This window comes from Sander lucioperca, chromosome 20 (genome assembly GCF_008315115.2).
Source record: "Sander lucioperca isolate FBNREF2018 chromosome 20, SLUC_FBN_1.2, whole genome shotgun sequence".
Taxonomy (NCBI): Eukaryota; Metazoa; Chordata; class Actinopteri; order Perciformes; family Percidae; genus Sander; species Sander lucioperca.
The window spans coordinates 11,269,788-11,290,901 of record NC_050192.1 but is presented as its reverse complement, the minus strand read 5'-3'; the positions used below and the strand labels follow the sequence as shown (position 1 = coordinate 11,290,901).

General features: G+C 39.5%; 1 protein-coding gene across 15 annotated transcripts in view; it reads right to left on the bottom strand.

Moving 5' to 3' along the window:
* LOC116060178 (ELKS/Rab6-interacting/CAST family member 1-like) overlaps positions 1 to 21,114 on the bottom strand; it is a 121,218-nt gene that overhangs the window by 80,460 nt on the left and 19,644 nt on the right. For 12 of the 15 annotated variants that reach the window (XR_004896113.1, XR_004896114.1, XM_035996354.1 and 9 more), the window contains exons 5-13: positions 13,740 to 13,996; positions 13,465 to 13,636; positions 10,716 to 10,790; positions 9,243 to 9,398; positions 8,011 to 8,103; positions 6,778 to 6,945; positions 6,082 to 6,249; positions 2,587 to 2,724; positions 743 to 883 (exon numbers count right to left, since the gene is read on the bottom strand). Coding sequence is in view for 12 of the 15 variants with exons in the window: in XM_035996354.1 (XP_035852247.1) it covers positions 743 to 883; positions 2,587 to 2,724; positions 6,082 to 6,249; positions 6,778 to 6,945; positions 8,011 to 8,103; positions 9,243 to 9,398; positions 10,716 to 10,790; positions 13,465 to 13,636; positions 13,740 to 13,996 (1,368 nt within the window). In the remaining 3 variants the exon portion in view is untranslated. The remainder of the gene's footprint in view (positions 1 to 742; positions 884 to 2,586; positions 2,725 to 6,081; positions 6,250 to 6,777; positions 6,946 to 8,010; positions 8,104 to 9,242; positions 9,399 to 10,715; positions 10,791 to 13,464; positions 13,637 to 13,739; positions 13,997 to 21,114) is intronic. The other 3 variants (XR_004896115.1, XM_035996359.1, XM_031313622.2) reach the window with 1 other exon arrangement.

The following is a 21,114-nucleotide window of genomic DNA, read 5'->3' as shown; positions in this document are numbered from 1 at the left end:
GTGTTTGTACTGTTTGATTGTGTGTGTCTTTAAACTTGTGTATGGGCAAGTATTTATTGCCCCTCTTGGTACTGAAAAAAGTGGAGCGTTAAATGTAACAACATTTATTTTTCATGCATTAGTGCATGTATTTTCTTTCTCATTTGGATAAAGATTCCCTATGTTGTAATAAGCTACATTTGGTTTATTGTTTGGATCATGTTCGACATCTGGCCATGTTTTAGTCAATGATTTAGTTCTGCGACTGGTATAGACACTATTATTATAAAAAAGAATGAGTGCCTAACACTAGGCTTACACCTGCTTATGCCTCCAGAGGGATATGTGTGTGTTAAAATGCATTGCTTTGCCAAATTTTGGTGTTCTTGAAGTGGTTAACTGTAACTTTCCTGCTGTGCTGTCTGACTGCTGTAGGATGACTAAAGCAAAGACTGTGCTTAAACATGCAATGTCATCCTCTGCCTCCCCCTCTGTGCCTCTGCTGTGGTGTTTTGCATGAATCACAAAGGTCGAAGCAAGAAGAATTCAGCTCCAGTCACTGTTTTCATTGGTTGTGAAGCATATCGTTGTCAAGGAAATGTGACTGTTTTATTGTTGTTGTCCTTCAACAGGAGGACCTTGGGAGGATCTGAGGTCTGTACTATTGTGATAGATCAATCACCTTTCCTTGACAGGGCCACAGAGAATGTGTTTTTCTGACTTATAGCACAGATATGCATGAATGTGTCAGTGTGTCTTCTACCTCACGGTCAGACAGGTCAGCCTGCAGATGGGAGACTTTCTCCCTCAACTCCTTCAGCTCCTTCTTGCTAGACTCCATCTCGTCCCCCTTTTCTCTTTCCTCCCTCTCCCGCTGCTCCTTCAACCGCTCTATGATTCGCTCCTGGACATCAAGAAGGAGGAGGAGGAAGGGAATGAGGGATGGAAGGCAGAAGAATAGAGAACAGAAAGAGTCGAGGGAGGGAAAGAAGAGGAGAGAGAGAGGTAGTCAACGCTCCAACAGTTATTCACAGTCACTCAATATCAAGTTTCTATACTAATAACAGTTGCATTAAACTTTATGTACATGGCAGCTTTAACAGGATCTAACAGCCAACAGTGATTTTAGACACGTAATACGTTCTGGCACAAGATGTAATACTCACAACCACTAAAACACTATAGACGCTCTCCAGCTATAGAACAACGCAGTTCAAGCAAAAGTATAAAGGTTCACACACACAAAAGCAGCGCAAAAAAGCCCAAAGAGTGTAATCTGGCTGTGCTTTGTGTGTGTCAGTGTTACTGTATTGTAGTTCTATCTTTGTAAGGACCGATTCAAGTTTTCAGCCTTGAGAGTGAAATTTGTTTCTGGAAAGTGAGGATATTTTGGACGGCCCTCACTTCTCTAAAAAGCTGTTTCAGGGTTAAGACTTATTTCAGGGTAATGGTTAAAACTAATTATTTTTAATTATCAATTTTTTCCTTAATTAAAAAGTATTGTTTGGTCTTCGAAACATAAAAAATTGTGTAAAACACCCATCACAATTTCCCAGAGCTCAATGAGGGTCCTCACAAGTATAACATACTAACAGGTGATTGTGAATTTTCGATATTCAGCTATATAAACAGAGTTAGGGTCATTTATAATGTATGCAAAGACCAAACTACAAAATTGAATAATAAACTATAAGAACGCATTAAAACAAAGTATGACACAAGTTAACAGGGAACAATGTGTGTGTGACAGAGAAAAGGAGTAATATAATAAAGAAAGCAAGAGGCGGATGGAAAGATGGAAAAATGGAAAAGAAAGGAAAGATATCCAAAGGCACCAAAACAATGAAAATAAATGGAAGAAAAGCTTGTGAAAGTCGCTTGAGTAAAGTTAGAGTCGTCGGACACCTCCACCTGCCAACACTCACACGTCTAGCTGACACCCTGAATATTAGTCAGTGGACAATTAATAGCCCTGTTTCCTGTGTGTGTGTGTGTGTGTGTGTGTGTGTGTGTGTGTGTGTGTGTGTGTGTGTGTGTGTGTGTGTGTGTGTGTGAAGGTGAGGGAGTGGGTAACATAATCACGCATTACAGTATAAAAATATATTCTCATCAAACACTTTAAAAGTGGTCTGCTGGTGTAAGTGTCACTGGTTCGTTTCCCAGAATCAGGGCTGAGTCCTGAGTGCAGAATAACAGATCATGGAACACGCGGTTGAGGATTCAGTTCCCATGCTCAGGTTGTTCTGGGCTGTTTAATGGCTGTGGCACCTGACTGTTTACACCCAGACAGCGACAGTGTGGTTGTTGGTTCTATTCCCATCGGTCCAAGTAATGTGACCGCATGTTGGACGGTTCCTAATCTTTTATTAACGCAGGCTGTGGATGATTTAATAATGAAACAGCCAATGTGATTATTGGTTCATTTCCATTTATCCAGAGTCATTTGGTCATTGTGTGGGTGGTCAGCTGTTTTGCTCATAGTGGTTTTATTAATGTGACTTTGCTCGGGAGTTGACCTGAGGTTGACCAGCGTTTGTGTGTGTGTGTGTGTGTGTGTGTGTGTGTGTGTGTGTGTGTGTGTGTGTGTGTGTGTGTGTGAGAGTGTACCTTCTCAGCCAGAGCCTCCTCCAGTGTTCCCAGTGCTGTGTCGGTGTTTGAGGTGTCCGTCTGTAAAGACTTGACTCTGTCTTTCAGTCCGCCCAGCTGTTTCTCTTTGTCCCTCAGCTGATCCTGGAGGTTTTCTATCTGCAGAGAGAGAAGGAGATAAAAACTCATAAGTCATTGTTTTTGATGCACAATTTTACTTATTTAGCAAAGAATCATATTCTGTTGGCAAGTGTATCGGCTCTACAACTTGGCCAAAATAAATCACTGCGGTAACTGCTTTTACGGTCACTAGAGCCCAGACGGTAATGATTTTCTACAGAAGAACAGCAAGAACTGCAATGTCTTGTTTCGTTCAATCCTGGATATGCAGATACCAATTATTTTATAATAAGCAAAAAGTGTCTTATAATATAGGCCTGGCCAGGCTCTACTTATTAATAACAAATAATGATGCTATAGATTATTTATTTGATGTGTCTTCATCAAAAAAATGCATCATCAACACTAATTTACACTGAATTAAGATGAAACAAATCTGACGATCTAATAGAATCATTATAATACGCATTTCAAATGTTTGTCAGTGTCATAAAAAAAAAATAAAACCTTTTGATGTGATTGGATTTAACTTTGTGTTCATTACTTATTACATATAACTTATGTCGGCTTCGCATTTTGAGACAAATCCCAAAAACTATGGCACACCTAACGGATGAAATTGCCCTTTTCCTACCTATTAGTGTAAGTCAGCGTGTTTCTCTGACAGTCAATACACATACACACACCTCCCACATTCCCTCCATTTCTCTCCTGTTTCCCTTTCACACCAATTTAACATTTTATTTATTAATCTTTTGGTTAAAAACAAACACAAAGGTCTCTGCCTACAACACCGTCTTGAATAACTTGTATGATTTCTTGTAAATGGGGTCGAATGTGATACCATCTGGAGATTTTCTACATATGAAAAAGGCTGAGAGGTGCTGTGCTGTCAAAGACAAACTTTCTCCATGAGCTTTGCTACCTTTAACTCTTACTCCAAATACACACTCTCTTTATCTCCACCCCTTTCTCTGTTTCTCCCTGCCTCCTCCTGTTTGCTCTCACAGTGTGACACAAAGTGTGTGTGTGTGTGTGTGTGTGTGTGTGTGTGTGTGTGTGTGTGTGTGTGTGTGTGTGTGTGTGTGTGTGTGTGCGCATGTACTGTATATGTTAATGTGTGATCACAGACAAAGATAAGGAGCTATGTGAACGTTAATGGATGAAAAAACGGTTAAGCAGCGCAGAAATAACAAATTGAGGAGAAAAGAGAGCTTATATAATGTGCTGTTAAGAGTGACGTTGTTGGTAAAATTACAAAATTTCACTCTCCCTCTCTTTCTGTCTGTCTTTCTTTTGCTTTACCAGAGAAAAAGGAAATCAAGTGATTGACAACCCGTCACAAAAAAATAGAAAGTCAGATTGGTATGCAAACTTTGACTCCACTGCAGGTGAAACACACACATTTACAGTACCACCAAGATTGTAGGTGTGTGTGTGTGTGTGTGTGTGTGTGTGTGTGTGTGTGTGTTCATACAGTAAAACACTTCCAGCACCTCATTAATCAACTGTTCACCTGACAGCTTGACTGACACCTCCTCCCTCTCACACACACACACACACACACACACACACACACACACACACACACACACACACACACACACACACACACACACACGATTTGCCTGACTTGTCCTTTTTTATTCCCAAAAACGGCTGTGACAATGAATGGGAATATGTTAACAAAACAATAACCGGCTGACGATTCTCTTCATCGTTGTCATGATGTTCCTCTCATATAACAAAAAAATTACATTAACAACAAAGAGAAGAGGATGATGAGAGATCAGAAGAAATAATTCTATGCTCTCATGGTAATTTCCTTCATGACTAACATATAATGACAGGTAAGAAACATAAGGAGGGAAACATTGAGAAGGAGTAGGAGGATGAGGAGGATAAGAAGAAAGAAAGCTATTTTTAGTTTTTTCACATGCAAAAAAAAAAGAAATGAGGAAATAATAAGTGCAGATTAGATAAAGGAGGAGTCAGCAGCATCTCTGGCTCCCTCTCAGACACTAGACTGTATTCTATTTGAAGGCGGCAGAGGTCATCATTTATTGAACAGGAGAAACTCATTAGTATGCATCTGATTTCAAACACACTCTGTCTCTCTCCTCCCCCTCCCTGTCCTGCTTTATGTCTGTCTGCTTGATTGTCTCTATCAATTATCTGCTCACACTCTCCATTTTTCCAAGCGACAACTGCAGGGACAGGAGGAAGAAAAAGAGAAGAGTTTTTTTTTTTTTTTTAATAGCAAACGGCTTGTAATGGTAGAATTCCACTGTATACTGGATTTTCTGTCATGTTTACACTTAATTTGTTGGATGTTACCGTCGGAAAAATTGTCTGAACCCTTCCTTACCCTTCATTTACAAATCCATCCAAAAATAGTAAGTGTGTAAGTCGGTTTGTGTGTGTGTGTGTGTGTGTGTGTATATATATATATATATATATATATATATGTGTCTGTGTGTGTCTATGTGTGTGTGTGTGTGTGTGTGTGTGTGTGTGTGTGTGTGTGTGTGTGCCAGACAGCAAAGCAAGAGGGTCACACCTGAAAACATCCATCTAACTGACAGCATTACCATAGAGATACACATAAAAACTCATTGAAAAGTGGTCAATACAGAAAGCACCTGTAACTCTGGCTGCCTGTATATGTGCCTGTGTGTGTGTGTGTGTGTGTGTGTGTGTGTGTGTGTGTGTGTGTGTGTGTGTGTGTGTGTGTCTCCTTTTGTCTGTCTATTCACCTGACTGTCTGGTTCATCACCAAAAATACACACTGTCTTACAGCCCCATCTAGTGGTTGTAGTATTACATGACAACATCATATTCTTGTATGCAGATTTCAATGAAAGAGTGAACTGCGTGCGTCTCAACGTATATCATCAATCATTTTTCAAAACAGCTTTAGGGAATAATTATCATCCAAACATTTTTATTTAAGTAAAAGCTATTTTAGCCTCTTTCTATTCATCACTGTTTCTACTCAGTCTGTTAAAGTTGTTGCTGTTCTAAAAATCTTTCCAGGAGAAATAAATCTACTGAATAGAAAGTGATGGGTTTTACGATTTCAGTGGCAGTGATACTGGTTTGTTTGAAATAAAGAGTACTGGCAGGTAGCGTCAGTAGCAATAGCCACTATAGCTAAACAGACATTAATGATAGTGCCACCCATGGAAGCTAAAATGTCCCAAACATGAAATCCAATTAGGATGGCTTCGCAGTAGTGCTCACGCTGTTTAATCTGTAAAAAGTGCAGTGCAAGAACAACAACAACAACACATCAATGACTGCTTAGTGCCAAACATTTAACAAGATCACAACGATTTTAACTTTGCATTATGTCCCACCAAATACACACAAAAACTGGAATTGTTTTTTTCTTACCTTCTTCTGCAGAACGTTAACTTTGCGTTCCTTGACATCCAGCATGTCTTTGAGGTCGCTGATCTCTCCGTGCTGAGTGCTTTTCTCCTCTGTCAGCTCTGATATTTGCTGACTCTTTTTTGCGAGGAGAGATTCCTTTTCCTCTAGACGGAGACGCAGCGCATCCACCTGTGTGCGCGCGCGCACACACACACACACACACAAACACACACACACACACACACACACACACACACACGCACACACACACAGAATTAAAAAAATTAAAATATATCATTTCATTTATTTATTTATCTCGAACAATCAACAATGTTGCAAGACAAAAATAAAATTGAAAAACATAAAATAAAACACAAACAAGCAGAATCTAACAACAAAAAACAAAACAAAAACAAAATAAAAAATATAAAAGGGATTACTTCGAGAAGGAGCAGGCGGAAGCAAATAGCTTATTTGGTCCTGCCCCTTATTTCACAAAATCATATTATTACAAAGTAAATAGATATGCAAATACAGCATACAATCTTTCGGTCTTACAATAACTTACAACAATACAATAATATACAACAATACCTTTAAATTACAATTAAAGAGTCAGTAGAAAAAGCATGTTTACAAACCAAAGATGAATTTTCTTGTGATAAGAAATAGTACCGTTACATATAGCAACAACTACTAGTAGCAGAGGAACTGTACCTCAGTCTGCAGTATAGCGGCTCTCTGTTCCTTGGCAGTGAGTGACTCCTTGAGGACGTCCACGTGTTGTTTACTGTCAGAAAACTGATTGTTCAAAGTCTCCAGTTTGGTCCTGAAAGCCAACAGCTCGCTGTCCTTACGACTCAGATCCTGCTTTGCCTGTTCCATCTGAGTAACACACCACACGACGTGAAGAAAGAGAGGGAAGAAAGAAAGAAAGAAGATCCAGTTAAGAGTGTGTACTAAAGAGGATTACATGCTATATTAAAATATATTAAAATCCACTACAAGTTTTACTAATTGAGCACTTGTTCTAAGGTGCATGTTTTACTTATAACTCTACTGTGGAAGACCAAATGTAAAAGTAGAAATTTGTGGGAAAATTTACAGAATGGTGAAGGGATTTTTTTTTTTTTTTACCATTTTGTAGTTCAGTGCCTTGCTCAAGGGCACATACTGATATACTTATTCAAAGATAGGAGCTATAATAAGCTCTCCTTATCCACATTAAATGTAATAAAAATCTAAAAGTACAGGCACTCGTTTTATGGTACTAATACTTAAAAATACACAGTGTGTATTGTGAGCGGCCTCCTACAAGAGCTACTGTGTCAGCTTATGCTCAAGAAGCTGTGAGTCTGATCGAATATAATCAAGACATCTTTAGGACTTTTTTAGTAAAAGGAAAAAATATCTGTGTTTCTAACTGATCACCCTTTTTTTCTTTTATCAAGTATCGTTTATACTAGTATGGCATTTCAATTAGGTGATTGGGAGTGAATTTAACATGACACATTAAATGAATGGACCCAAACCACACAGGAGAATTAACTAATCCAAGCCACTAGTTGAGAGAAACCTCATGCAAGAAGCAAGAGAAGCAGGTTAGAGATAGGCATACTGTAGCTCAGCACAACTGCATTCTCAACTTGAAGTCTGTAATTGTACAGTTCAGACTGCTTGAAACAACTATTACTGTCAACAGCCATTGGTCATAGACAGACTGGGAAGTAAAGACCTCCTAACCCGTTCATATGAACAAAATAGCACACAAAATTAAAGCTGTTTAGAGTTATAATTGCTTGCTGCTGTCTGAACACACAGTCACACTACCGGGATGCTACTGAGAATCTACTCAAGCTGCAGCCATTAAGCAGTCAACCTGGGAGACAGAAAGAGAAGTAAAGAAACTAAGAAAGAAAGAGCAAAAAGACACAGAGGTGTGTCTCTTACTGCAGACACCTCCCGCTGGAGCTCATTGGCTCGTTGCTTTAGCTCGTCCTTCTCTGAGTGGCTTTGAGATAGCTCTTCCTTCAGTTGCTCAACCTGGCAGAAGAGGAGGGCGTCACCATGACCACAACAAATCAGCCGCCACATTCACAGACCACTCTGACCACATGCTGAAATAATGCATGAAACCCACCATCTGTACATCCTGTGTGTCAGTGAGCAGTACAGTTGTAATGTCTATGTCAAACTTTGGGACATGGAGGACCATGAATAAATTGATGTATGAAAACCTAACACACTCTGGGTTCTCATACATCATATAAGCTGTCAACTGAAATGTGCCTGTAAAAACAAAAGGTATTTACGAATAAATATTACTGTGAGAATAAAGTTTTTTAATGGACGGCCCTGAATTTCTTGATTGTCTTAGGTTTCCAGCACCCAGGAGTCATGTAACAGGTTTTCTCACATTAACATCCATTAAAACTTGAGGATATAGAAAAGAAGGGGAAAAAATCTACCATACAATCATATTCTGGTATATGATTTTATTGACAATGACTTAAAATAATGTAATCCTTACCCAAACTCAATATCTAGGATATTGATACTGTAGTCTCAATCAGACCACCATCAAACACCCCTCTCAACTGTTTCAATGGCTTCCTTATGCACTCATTAACAGGCCAAATATTGTTTTACACTGACTTGTCCATTGAAGGGATCTTACATGAGCCAGCGGATAGTTATCTTGATTCATAGTTTCTCTTGACTAACAAATCCTCTGGAGGCTTGTGGTTGATGACCCCTGGTATTAAATACATTTTAAGACAGCAAACATGCTGATGATGTCTGTATTTGAAAAAAAAAAAAAAAAACAAGGATGTAAAACATGTATAGAATGTATTACTATAGAAAAAAAAACCCACTAGAGACAAAAACAAACTCTTTTTAACTCAAACAAGCAAAAGAAGCAAAGAAATCGACTGAATTCCCAAACTGGCTCGTCTCCCTCCATGACAGAAGTACCGGTTTGTTTTAATGAGCGTGGCTCCCACAGAAACTCTTTCAGTTGCTGACACTTAAGTTGTATCCGTCAAGCGGAAAGAAGTCGAGTTATTTCCCAGCATGCAAAATCCTGCAATCTTTCGAAACACGAAAAGAAAAAAATTACGTGTGTGTGTGTGTGTGTGTGTGTGTGTGTGTGTGTGTGTGTGTGTGTGTGAATCTGTCACCTTGTTTTTCATGAACTTGGAGTGAGATCTGTAGACCTCCATCTGTTTGATCTCCTCCTCCCTCTCCTCACTGCTCAGAGCTCCGTTGGACTTGAGCATGTTCACCTCCTCCTCCAGCTCTCTCAGGCCGCGCTCCATTGAGCTGATCTTTGCATCCTGGCAGGACATCAACATGCTCATGTTAAAGGGAAAAGACCGGGTGTGATTTACTGTACCGGAACCATACATATGATAATTTAATGAAATAGATTCCTTTGGTAATTCTGACAGATGAGCAGAGCTGGAAAGTTAATCAAAGAAAGTCCATATGAAAGGTAACATCAGATAGATTATGGGATTGATGCTGCTGATGGCAAGCATGGCTAATATTGAGTTACTAACAGAATTTACAGCCTTGATCTTTAGTTTTTGCAATACCTAACCTAGCTGGTTTGGAGATGCAGTGTAAACATGACCAATATGACGTAGCTGACAATGAACAATAACTGTACTGATGTGAACATGTCTGCATTATGCAACTTTCGATCCTTTAAGTATAGCCTTTAATTTGTCAGATTTGTCCTGTCTGATCTCTTAATACTGGACACATTTAGGAGGCAGCCAGAAACTTTTTCTGTTAATACTGTACTGTCAACTTTGCAGGTTTGAAAATCTGTGCCTCCACCAGAGGGAGCAATTAGAGTTATGAAATTCCTATTCGCCATACTCTAGTGTAGGGTATAGAAAATATAGTTAAATGAAATGGCATTAAAAAAAACATAGTTGTGAGTTTGTTTAAATTTCTAAAAAGCATGTTTGCAACAGACTGTGGACACACTGAAGCTGGACATCAAAGGCAATCCATCTACACAAATAACTAATGAAAGCAAGGAAACATGCATGATATGACCATATTCATGCAGGGTCAAGGGAAAGTGTTAACAGACTTTGGGAAAGGAGAACTAAGGCTTTAAGATACAAAGAAAGAGTACGCAGGCATTTTAGTAACCAAAGATAATTGTGCAACAAGCATGTTGCTATCATTTCAGATCATTTCTGCCGGGTTTTTCCTTTACCGTTTTCTATCACTTTGGGCTGGGCAATATTGAAAAAAATATTAATATATATATATATATCTCAAATTATATATATAATTATTATTATTAATATTAATAATCTATCAGAAGACTCTCTACAATATATATATATATATATATATATATATATATGTAAAGAATTCTTTTTTCCATATGCTGATGTCTGAAACTAAAAATTTTCAGGTTGTTGTTTTCAAATGAAATCATTCTGACTCTGTGTTATGGTGTTAACTTTAGGTTATGTATCATGATGCATAATATTGAAAAAACAACAGTATGTTACACTGATTGATAATAAATATAGCCGACAGATACTGGATTACTGAGGGTGATACCTGATGTCAATATTTGGAGGTTTAAAAAAAAATAATATATATAATCAACAACACATGTTTACCTTCATTTCGATGACTGTCTGCAAGGCCTTGGTCTTTGTTGATTCTGGAGCTGCTTCGTATCTCCTGTGCAGCTCCTGAGAGACACATAAAGCACGATGGTCAGCGGACGGCAGAGAGGGAGACATAGAGGGATTGAGTGAGGGAGGAGAAGGTCGAGGGCCAGGACAGAAGGCGACTGAGGGCGAAGGATGGTGGGAGGGTTGAATGGCCGGTGTAGGCCGTGGAGCTAGAGCAGGGAAGGACGGAGAGTGCTGGAGGGAGGGATGGACGGAGGAGGCCACGAGGAAAGAGGGATAGTGGGGAGGACAGGAGGAGGGGAGGACGACGGGATGCATGGAGTGGCGATGGGAACAAGGAGAAGGTGCGGGGAAGGAGGGAGAGGAACACAGTTGGTGATGGCGTGAGGGGGAATAAGGAGGAGAGGGTTGAAAGCAGGGAGACACGTGGAAAGGAGGTGGAATAGGGATGGAGGGAGAAACTGGAAAAGAGGGAGAGATGGGGATGGAGGTGGGAATGAGATGTTTCCCTCTTGCAGAGGATGTGGCTTTTAGCTTCCTTGGGTCGATCCTTCCATCCCACATCCTTCCAACTGTGAGGAACGCTACTAACTAAGTTCACAACGTTAACGCCTCAAATGGGAATAATTGATCAAATCTGACAGCCTGAAATGATGCTAATTCAATAAATTAGCGCCCAGCTTCAAAACCTTCCAGTTCAAATTAAATCTAAAATGGCCTAGAATCTCAAAAGGTCCTAATTAAACAAAATAATTCCATCCAAATGAAGAAATCCAGTCTTAAGGCTTAAAATGCTTGAAAATCAAACTACAGCATGCCACCATACACTAAACTAAAGTAATATTATACATTGCTAGCAAAAAAAACTGCAAGAATTTGGAAGATCTTCACTACATTCTGTTCCTAAAATTCCCAAAAGTCCCAATTTAAATACTCTAATATACTGAGCTATCATCACATCACAACTCACTAGTCAAATGAAGTGAGAGCAAACGGGGAGAGAAAGAAGGGGTGTGCAGATGTAAAGGCACAAAAAGAGAAAGAAAGGACGGGGAGAAAGAGTACGAAAGAGGGAGGGAATGAAAGCAGAAGGGAGGACGTAGCAGCGTATGCATCACTGCTTTTCTTTGGAGAAAACACACTTAGAGGTTGACAAAGACAGCTAATGCATGGGCCAGGAAGCACGAAAACACACATATGTGAAAGGGATAGTAGGGTGGCTTAAGGCGCTAGTATGAATGCTATGAATGCTTATGCACACACACACACACACACACACACACACACACACACACACACACTCTCATACACTCAGATATTCCCTTGTTTGGTAATCAATTCCACAGCCGTGTCACAGCCATAATGATTACATACAGTAATAGTCTTTTTACTGTTGCACGTGCGCTCCATCCCCACTATAGGGACATTTTGAAAATAGCTGCAGGAAGTTACAAGGTCTGGTCTGTTAATTAGTGAAATGAAAAAAGAAGTGTCAGCAGTGCAGCAGGAAGTCTGCAACACAAATGCACAATAGATACTTCTACATTTATTTACTTCTGTAATTTTCACTCTAACCCGCACTGAAACTGTCTTCCAGATATTGCAAAATCATATTTTAGTTTTTGTCTGCTTTGCATTTAACAATGTCTGTTGTTGATAAATACTAACAAAAAAAGAAACTCTGTCCAGCACACTGATGCAATGTGAAGCAACATGAGCCAGGAAATGTGTTGGAGTAGGAACAGTCCTAATTATGTTTTGAAAAAAAAAACCCACTTCTTGCAGCCTAACTGCAGCCTAACTCTCTTTCTCAGTCATATTGCATGCATCACTTTCTCTCTGAGTGTGTGTGTGTGTGTGTGTGTGTGTGTGTGTGTGTGTGTGTGTGTGTGTGTGTGTGTGTGTGTGTGTGTGTAGTGTGTTAGTACAAACATATTTTTATTGTGCATGTTTTCCTACTGTAACTGTTGCCTGCCATATTTGTTGTGTGCATTTGTATGAGACATGAGCAGGTACAGACAGTGGAAACAAATGTCCCTCCTGGCACAATAAAGGCTATCTATCATTGATGACTAAACATTTCGTTTTCATCTATTCCCGGTCTGTTACACCTCAAAACAGTGTTTTTATCTTTTGATTTACCTTATTCCATTAATTTGGAACTTAATTACATTTTCAACTAACTTGTACTAAAAAAAAGTGTCAACAGTTATTGCTTGGGAAAATGAATGTCCAGGAAAGATATATCAAAGTGCATCAAAGGCAATTTGTATACTGAAAATAAACATTTTGTTCATGAACAAATGAGTGTCCAGCTTTCATAATTTGTTACTCATTAACATCATCTTACCACTAGAGGGAGCTGTTGTATAAAACAACATGCGTTGATGAACAGAACGTTAAAACAACTGAGGGAGATGCCAGAAAAGAGACAAAGTAGAAAGAATAGGATAATGTGTGCATTCCTGTGTATTTGTGTGTGTGTGAGTGTGTGTGTTGATGTCTCTGTGTTGTATCTAAACTGAGTTATGAGCCAAGAGTGAAAGCAGCCAAGGGCCTTGCCTTGGTATGACATGGTTGGATTTGCACACACTCACATCTGGCTGTAAACAAAAGACACACACCCACACACATGGGAATGCTTGAATGCACTTTGTTTCTCCTTGGCCAGTCACTCACACACACACACACACACACACACACACACACACACACACACACACACACACACCTCTCTGAGTTGTAGCATCTCCTTGTCTTTTTGCTCCAGTAGGCCCTCCAGTTGGTGGATGGTCATCTCAGCATCGGCCAGTCGCCTTGTTCGTTCATGGTCCTCCTCAGTTGCCCGTGACGACAGGCCTTTGCTCTGCAACATTTCCAGTAACTTTTTTATGGATTCATCCCTGTTAGAAAAGAAAAGATTTAAAGCTACACTTCACAGTTTGGCAACCTAAAATGGCAGCAAGACGCCCCTGAAATTATGCAACAGTATATTTGACACTTTACCTGGCAGTTAGTGTGTGTTTCTGTGTATCTATCCTCAGCTCCATTTCTTCTACAGTCTTCCTTAAGAGGAAGAGCTCTTTCATCTGTCGCTCGTACTCGCTGTGCAGACGCAGGAAGTTCTCTTCTGTCATTTCCTGAGGAGGGATGGGCTGGTTTCCGAGGTGACCGGACTCGGAGTAATCGGACTGGAAGAGTTGATTGAGATCTCGCTGGATTCTGAGCTCATCTTGTAAAGCCTGGATGGTGCACTGAAAATGCTGTAGGTAGAGAAAGAAGTCACATTTAGACTTATAAATGTAAGCGATGATCAGTAGTGTGTGGATGTTGTTGTGAAGCTGCTGAGGAGATTTTCACTGTTCCATTGCAAAACAGGACTATAAAACATTTGCAGAGGTCTGACATGGTTTTTAATCAGTACTATCGATTTAACCTATATTATACCAGGAACTGAGATTTTGGGCTTTCCAAACTATTGCACTAGGTTATGTACGAGGCAATGCAGTAAACTACCCAACAACCCAGGCAGAGGTTTTTCTTGTCTTCTTGGAAATCTTGGGCCAGGATTCGTTAGTAGGGATGCACCACTCCATAACGCCGGATCAGTATTCGGTTTTCAGTGCCACAGTAAATCCTTGCCTTATGTTAACTTACATAAAAATGCAATGCAATTAACGCAGTAAATTATACAGATCTGGGAAAAAGTAAGGCCAAGTATTGGATCAGTTCTCGGTAGATACCCTGAGTTGAGGTATCAGAATCAGGAAAGAAAAGGTTGGTGCACCCCTAATGGTTATTGATGTAAACCTGTAAAGCCCAAAGAGGCACTGTAGGATATTGAGCTATACAAAAAAAACATCACTTGTCTGCAGTGATCCATAGATCAATGTGTGTGTTTCAAAATCACTGAGTCTAATTAATTTGTACTTGGATCAAGGCTTTGCAATGTTAGTGTAAGTGACTGGCTGACTGAGACAGCATACAGTATGTCATCTTGAGTGAATGAGTGTGATAAAAGTGTTGACAGGTTAGTATCACTACCATTATGGCTGAGGACAATGTGACATGACTACCCCTGAGACAGTGTGTGTGTGTGTGTGTGTGTGTGTGTGTGTGTGTGTGTGTGTGTGTGTGTGTGTGTGTGTGTGTGTGTGTGTGTGTGTGTGTGTGTGTGTGTGCATGTGTTGTCACTATAATGTCCCCAGGCTTTTGTAAAATGCGTCACACATAACCTGAACAACAGCCAGGACATCACCACACGAATCACGGAGTATTTCCAGAGATAAAAAATAATGCAGTTAGCAAAGTGCTTAGAGAGATGTGCATGAATGAAAGTTGAAGTAAACAGGAGATTAAAAATGAAAGAGAAGGTTAAGAAGTTAAAAAAAGGCAGAGATGCTATCGTTCCCTTGCAGCTATCGTTAATCAACATTGACAGGGAAGAGAACGAGATTAAAGAAAAAGGGAAAGAGATAGATGAGTGGGGAGACAAAGAAAATCAGTTCTTAGATATTAAGGAAGAGAAAGGAGAAGAGAAAAAGAAAGATAGTGATCACAAATACACTTCATGCTCACACAAACAGACACAGAAATAGAAAAATAGATTATATCAAAGCACCTGTCTTTTATGATACAGTAGCTCTGCTTAATGTTGCATGACAGCCAGGGCAGTGTGTTTCCTGCTTTGTCTTGTTCTGTTCATTTTTATATTCCCATTGAGACAGATGTACAGAATATTACAATAAAACACAAAATCCTGTCCTCTTCTTATTCTATTACTGTGTTTGTGTGGGTAAGTGGGTTTGTCTGCTGACTCATACAATAGCTCTTCACACACGTGTCGACGGCTGACTCTGACATTTATAGGTTTTCCCTGAAGACAGAGAGACAGACAGACAGACAGACAGAGTGATAGAAAACATCCTTTCCCTCTGTCTGGTTTAATCACTCCGTCTCCATGTCAACAACATTCCTCCCTCAGACATCCAAACATTGACCCACCATACAATGAAAATATGCAAGAATTTGCACAAAATCTCATTTGTTTTGAATAGTGCATCAATACAAAGTTTATTAGCTGATCAACAGAAGATTATTTCTAATTCTAATTAAATTTGGTTTATTTGGTTTAAGTATCAAAAGAAAAAATTAAACATTTAAAAATGTGCAGCTTTCCTCTATCTAATCTCATTAAACCGAATCCTTTTGGCCGTTTTTGGCATTTGTCCTTATTTTTCTGCACACACCTTCACACACTTGTGGAACAAATTACCAGAGGGTCAACTGAGGAAACCCTGTTATTTCCTGCAGCCTTCTAATATTTATCACTTTAATTTAGTTTTTATGTCTTTATGTTGTTCTGTCTTTAGTTTGTTTCTAATTCTTTTTGAAGTTTAAATGTCTGTAAAGCACTTTGAAGTGCCTCATGTATTAATTACCTTTGCCTTTTACCTTAGCAAATAATCCAATAATGGTAAATGAATATCAGGGGATTAATCAATAATAATATCAATCATTGGTTGCAGCCATAGTTATGAACAGACAAACGCAGCTGTATGTGTGCCAAAAAGAGTGAAGCACGCACGCGCGCGCACACACACACACACACACACACACACACACACACACACACACACACACACACACACACACACACACAAAAAGCCTCAATGGTCTTGCTCAAAGAAACGTAAATCAGTGTGTTGCTGAAATCAGTCAAGCAAATACATTGTGAACACACACCGAATTTTAAAGGTTTAAATATTATAAAGTATTCAGATTCACACACACAGGCTTGTGCCAGTACTCCCCTCCCACACACACTCAGCTGGAATGTAGAGCTGACAAATGCCAGACCACAAGAGAGAGAGAAGGAAAAGAGGGAGTGAAATAAAAAAGAAAGAAAAAAGAAAGAAACAAGAGAGAGGTAGGCAAAACACCATGTTAATTGTTTTTACTAGAAATAGAGGGAGGGAATAAAAGAGGAGGAGAGAGAGAGAGAGGGTCAAAATACAAGTTGTGTTTTTCTTCTCGGTTTCTACTGAGATGCCTTTCGCTCCTTCACCTTTGACCCTGTCAGACACTTCCTGGTTACACAGGGGACTGAGAGGGTCGGTCACCACTCAAAACTGAGACAGACATGCAAATACACACATGCATTCAGAAACATTCAGGACACATTCACATGTTCATATTACACTGTGAGTTGGACTACAAACACAGCACACAAAGCAAAACAAAACAAAAGAGTTTAAGAAATCTTATATTGAAAATAAGGTATTGATTATTTCCCATTTTATTTCCTGCTCATCACTTTATTCACATTCTAGTTTTCAGTATATATTCACAATAAATGATGAAATAGCAAGAAAAAGAAATAAATCTAAACCGTGTGACAAACACACAAACACGAAGACAAATCAAGATGACAAATCATTCCTTCAGATGTCTGACGTATAAATTCATCAAGCTGATATAAACAAGTGCAACACAGGAAATTGTCCTGATCCCAGTGATGTTCAAAAGTCTCTGGAAATCCTCTGTCATATCAGCGGTGTACATGATGCTAGTTAGCAACATTATAAACAAGAGGTTCACACTGGAGCACAGCAGACTAAAAAGACATGTCTATGTGTACATTATGAGCACAAGACAGTCATCTGCTGAAATTTCATAATGATAGTATATACTGTGATATCCGTGGTAAACAACATTGCCTTACATGCATTTAAGTAACCAGGTTACTCACAAACCAGAGTTTACATGCATTCCGACAGCCTCCAATTTAGTGGTCACTCTGGTCATGAAATCAATACATGCAAATAGAAGATGTGGTGAGTTCCTCCAACAAGCTGCTAAAAGGAGCCTTCATCAGCATCCTTCTGTATTTTTGTCTGACTGTGAGGGGCTTCAGGCTGGTGGCCAGCTGTGCCTGTGTTTGACTTCAGCTGATATCAGAAACAAAAGTACCCAGAGGCATTAAATGATCCATTTGATCATTACAATAAAACACCACCATCAGCTGTACTGCATTCATTTTTTGTTTCCACACCTTGAACGTTTAACACACTTCTTCTGATGTGCTTTATGGCCACAAAGCTGGTGGAAGAACCTAAAGTGGGTGAAGAATCTCAGAAGGTCTTACAAACAAGCTGCAACACTGTTTTGAAATATAAAATCAGTTTTGCTTGTGAATTCTAACAGACAAGCAGGATGAACTGAGCTCCAGTTTTCAGTAGCATGGAAGTTGCAAATGTGGGACTCAATATGACCTGGTCATGACTTTTCTACACTGGGTCAGGAGCCATATCCACCTCACTAGAAGGATTAAAATGGCCTTCTCACAAACGGAATAGCTTCTGCAACAGAGGGTTTACAAGTAAAATATTATAGTTGGAATTTAAAATAATGGATACAGTATGTTCCTGTATCTTTGGAAGCAGAAAAATAATTATTGCTAAAAACTATATTAATTCATACCAACAGAACATGATTGAATTTAGGTTGCAACGGAAAAAAACATATATAGAAAAAAAACTAATGATCCTTTGTTGTCTAATGAGCAGTCTACATAACTCCAAATCATATTAAGAGGAAGAAGAGAAGAGAAGAGAAGAGAAGAGAAGAGAAGATCAGTTTGTGAATATGGTGACAATTTTTCCATCTGCTCGCCATCTCTCCCTCAGGCCACTGCTCATCTGTCGTTCAATATTAACCATCTCTCCGTTATTACTCCTCTGTCTCATCCCTTGATTATTCTGTGCTTGCCGGGTGAGTCACTACCCCACCCCCCACCCCCACCCCACCCTTGATAACAAACAGACACACACTGTGACAAAAACACATATACACACACTTGGATGGACAAACACATGCACATGTCGAGCGCACGGTAATGCCCACACGCAGACATAGTGTTGGAGGCAGCAGTCATGCTGTAATGACTGTGAGCGGTTTCGCCCACTCAGGCATCAGACAACAGATTAACTCTCTCTCTCTCTCTCTCTCTCTCTTCTTTCTCGGAGGGTAAAGGTGGAAGATGAAGAACATAATGAAGAGGAGAAAATGAAATAAAAAGGAGAGGAACAGGCAGAAGAAACAGAAGAAAAAAAAACATTTTCCAAAAAGATGGAGAGCAAGCTGATGGAAGAAAAAAAGTATCAGATTGTATATACATATGAAAACAAAAGGAGACAAGAATAAGTATGGATGAAAGAGATTACATGAGAGAGCGCATGAATAAAAAATAGCCAAGAGAGGAGACAGAAAGGGAGAAAAGGTAGGAGGGAAATGTTGACCCTAATCAGTCACTTTGAGATGCAACATCATGGCCAGTTAAAGAGCAAGAAGAGAAGAGGCATTGCATCTGTCACATTTATTTAACATAAACACATTACAGATGTAAAGCTCTTTTAACCAGATAGACAGACAGATAGACTGGCATATATACAGTATATAAAGCAGCAGAAGAAAAAGGGGAGTGACTGCATTGTAATTCTGTTCATTCCTCACTAACTCTTCCCAAACCCACTCCTTATAAGGAAAGACATGGCTACCACAGGCCTCCACACGCACACATACACATGCTGAGAGAGAGAAAGTGGAGAGAAAGTGAGAGAGAAAACTCACAGAGGGAAACTGACCCTCTCTTTCCTTTCAGTTTCAAATCTCTTTTTCCTCTCTATTTCTTTCCACTGTAAAAGGAGCACTGTGTCTGTGTAAGAGAAAAACAGAGGGAAAAGAGTGCCATTTCTCCGTTTCTCTCTCACGCTCCCTTTCAGCATTAAAGTTAAAGTTTTATAAGACTCCTGAATGTAGAAGGCTCTTCTTTTTCCTCTCCCTTTCCTCCTCTCTTTCTCAGTTAAATTCTCTCCATGAATCTCCTTGCTCTTTCTAATCCATGCATCGCTCTCCCTTCCCACTGTCCATCTGCCTTTTTTCTCCCCCCGCTATCATTCCCCTGTATTTACCTTATTCCCTCTTTCTCTCCATCCCTCTCGCTCTCTCTTCCTCACCTATCTCTCCATCCTGACTAAATAAACACACAGGTTTGGAGGACCATCTGTTACTGATGAGCATTCATGTGTGAAAAAAAAAAAAAACAATACACACACACACACACACACACACACACACACACACTCAAATGCGGAGATAATAGATGCAATAAATAAATCATTTTTGGAGCTTTTTATCTTTTAGTTTGGACATTTGAACTCTAAAACGTGGGGGCAGTAAGTGTCGCACATGTGTGCATGAACACAGACACGCACAAGTACAACATACTGATATGAGCACACAGACACACACAAGAGAGGAATAATGAGCCATACTGTAGGTTGATAAGAAGAGGATAGAAAGAGGTGCAGACTGCATGCAACAAAGGGAGGAAGACGAGGCAGAGAGAGAGAGAGAGAGAGAGAGAGAGAGAGATGATTGTCACTGTATATTAAAAACGTATCATGCAAAGAAAGGCTTTGCTGAGCCTGCATGCTGTATTTTTCTGCATCATATTCTCACAGTCAAACACATTCACACTCAGATCTGCCAAGTCCAGCTTCAGTCCCTCCACTGTTGACTGAAGATCAGCCAGCACTTAAAGGGAAAGGCCGCCTCTACCTCGGTTATTTTATTAAACCAGCTGAGTCTGAACATCATCATACCCAACATCTAATGAAAGAATGTGTTCCAAAAGTATCTGTGTCTCTCTCTCTAGTGGACCCAAAAACATCCTTACTTTAGATGAACGTTTTTTTTTTTTTTGTTTGTTTGTTTTTTTAATCTGTGGACTTATCAATTTATTCGAGCTGGAAAATGAGGGTTTATTAAAATTTGGCTCTTATTTCGTAGTTTGGGCCATCATTTTTATAAGCAATAAGAACACTGTACTCAAGATAAGACAGCTGCTGAGAACTGGGAACACTGCATTGCTAAAAAGAAATCAGGACAAGACACACAACCAATCAGGTGATCATACAGGTGCTGTTCAAACTGACATTGATCACCATTTACATGCTTCCTGGTTCAATAATGGTGATTGTGTACACAAAAAAAAGAAGCGTGACTCCTGAGGAATGCACAAAATGTTTGCAGAATCCTTGTGAGTGTGTATGTGTGTGTGTGTGTGTGTGTGTGTGTGTGTGTGTGTGTGTGTGTGTGTGTGCATGTTCAGCTTTTTCTCTTTCTCTCTCTTTCAATAAATCCTTTCTCTCCCCTTTCTCTGCCTCATCTCTAACTCCCATCCAAGAGATTTACATCCCCATTTTTTTTTTTATACAAGAAACCCGAGCAGTCATATTGTCATATTCAATCTAACTAAAATGGAAGGAGTCTCTGACTGTCTTTTGATTTTCTCGACAACCGTTCATCTAATCGAAAC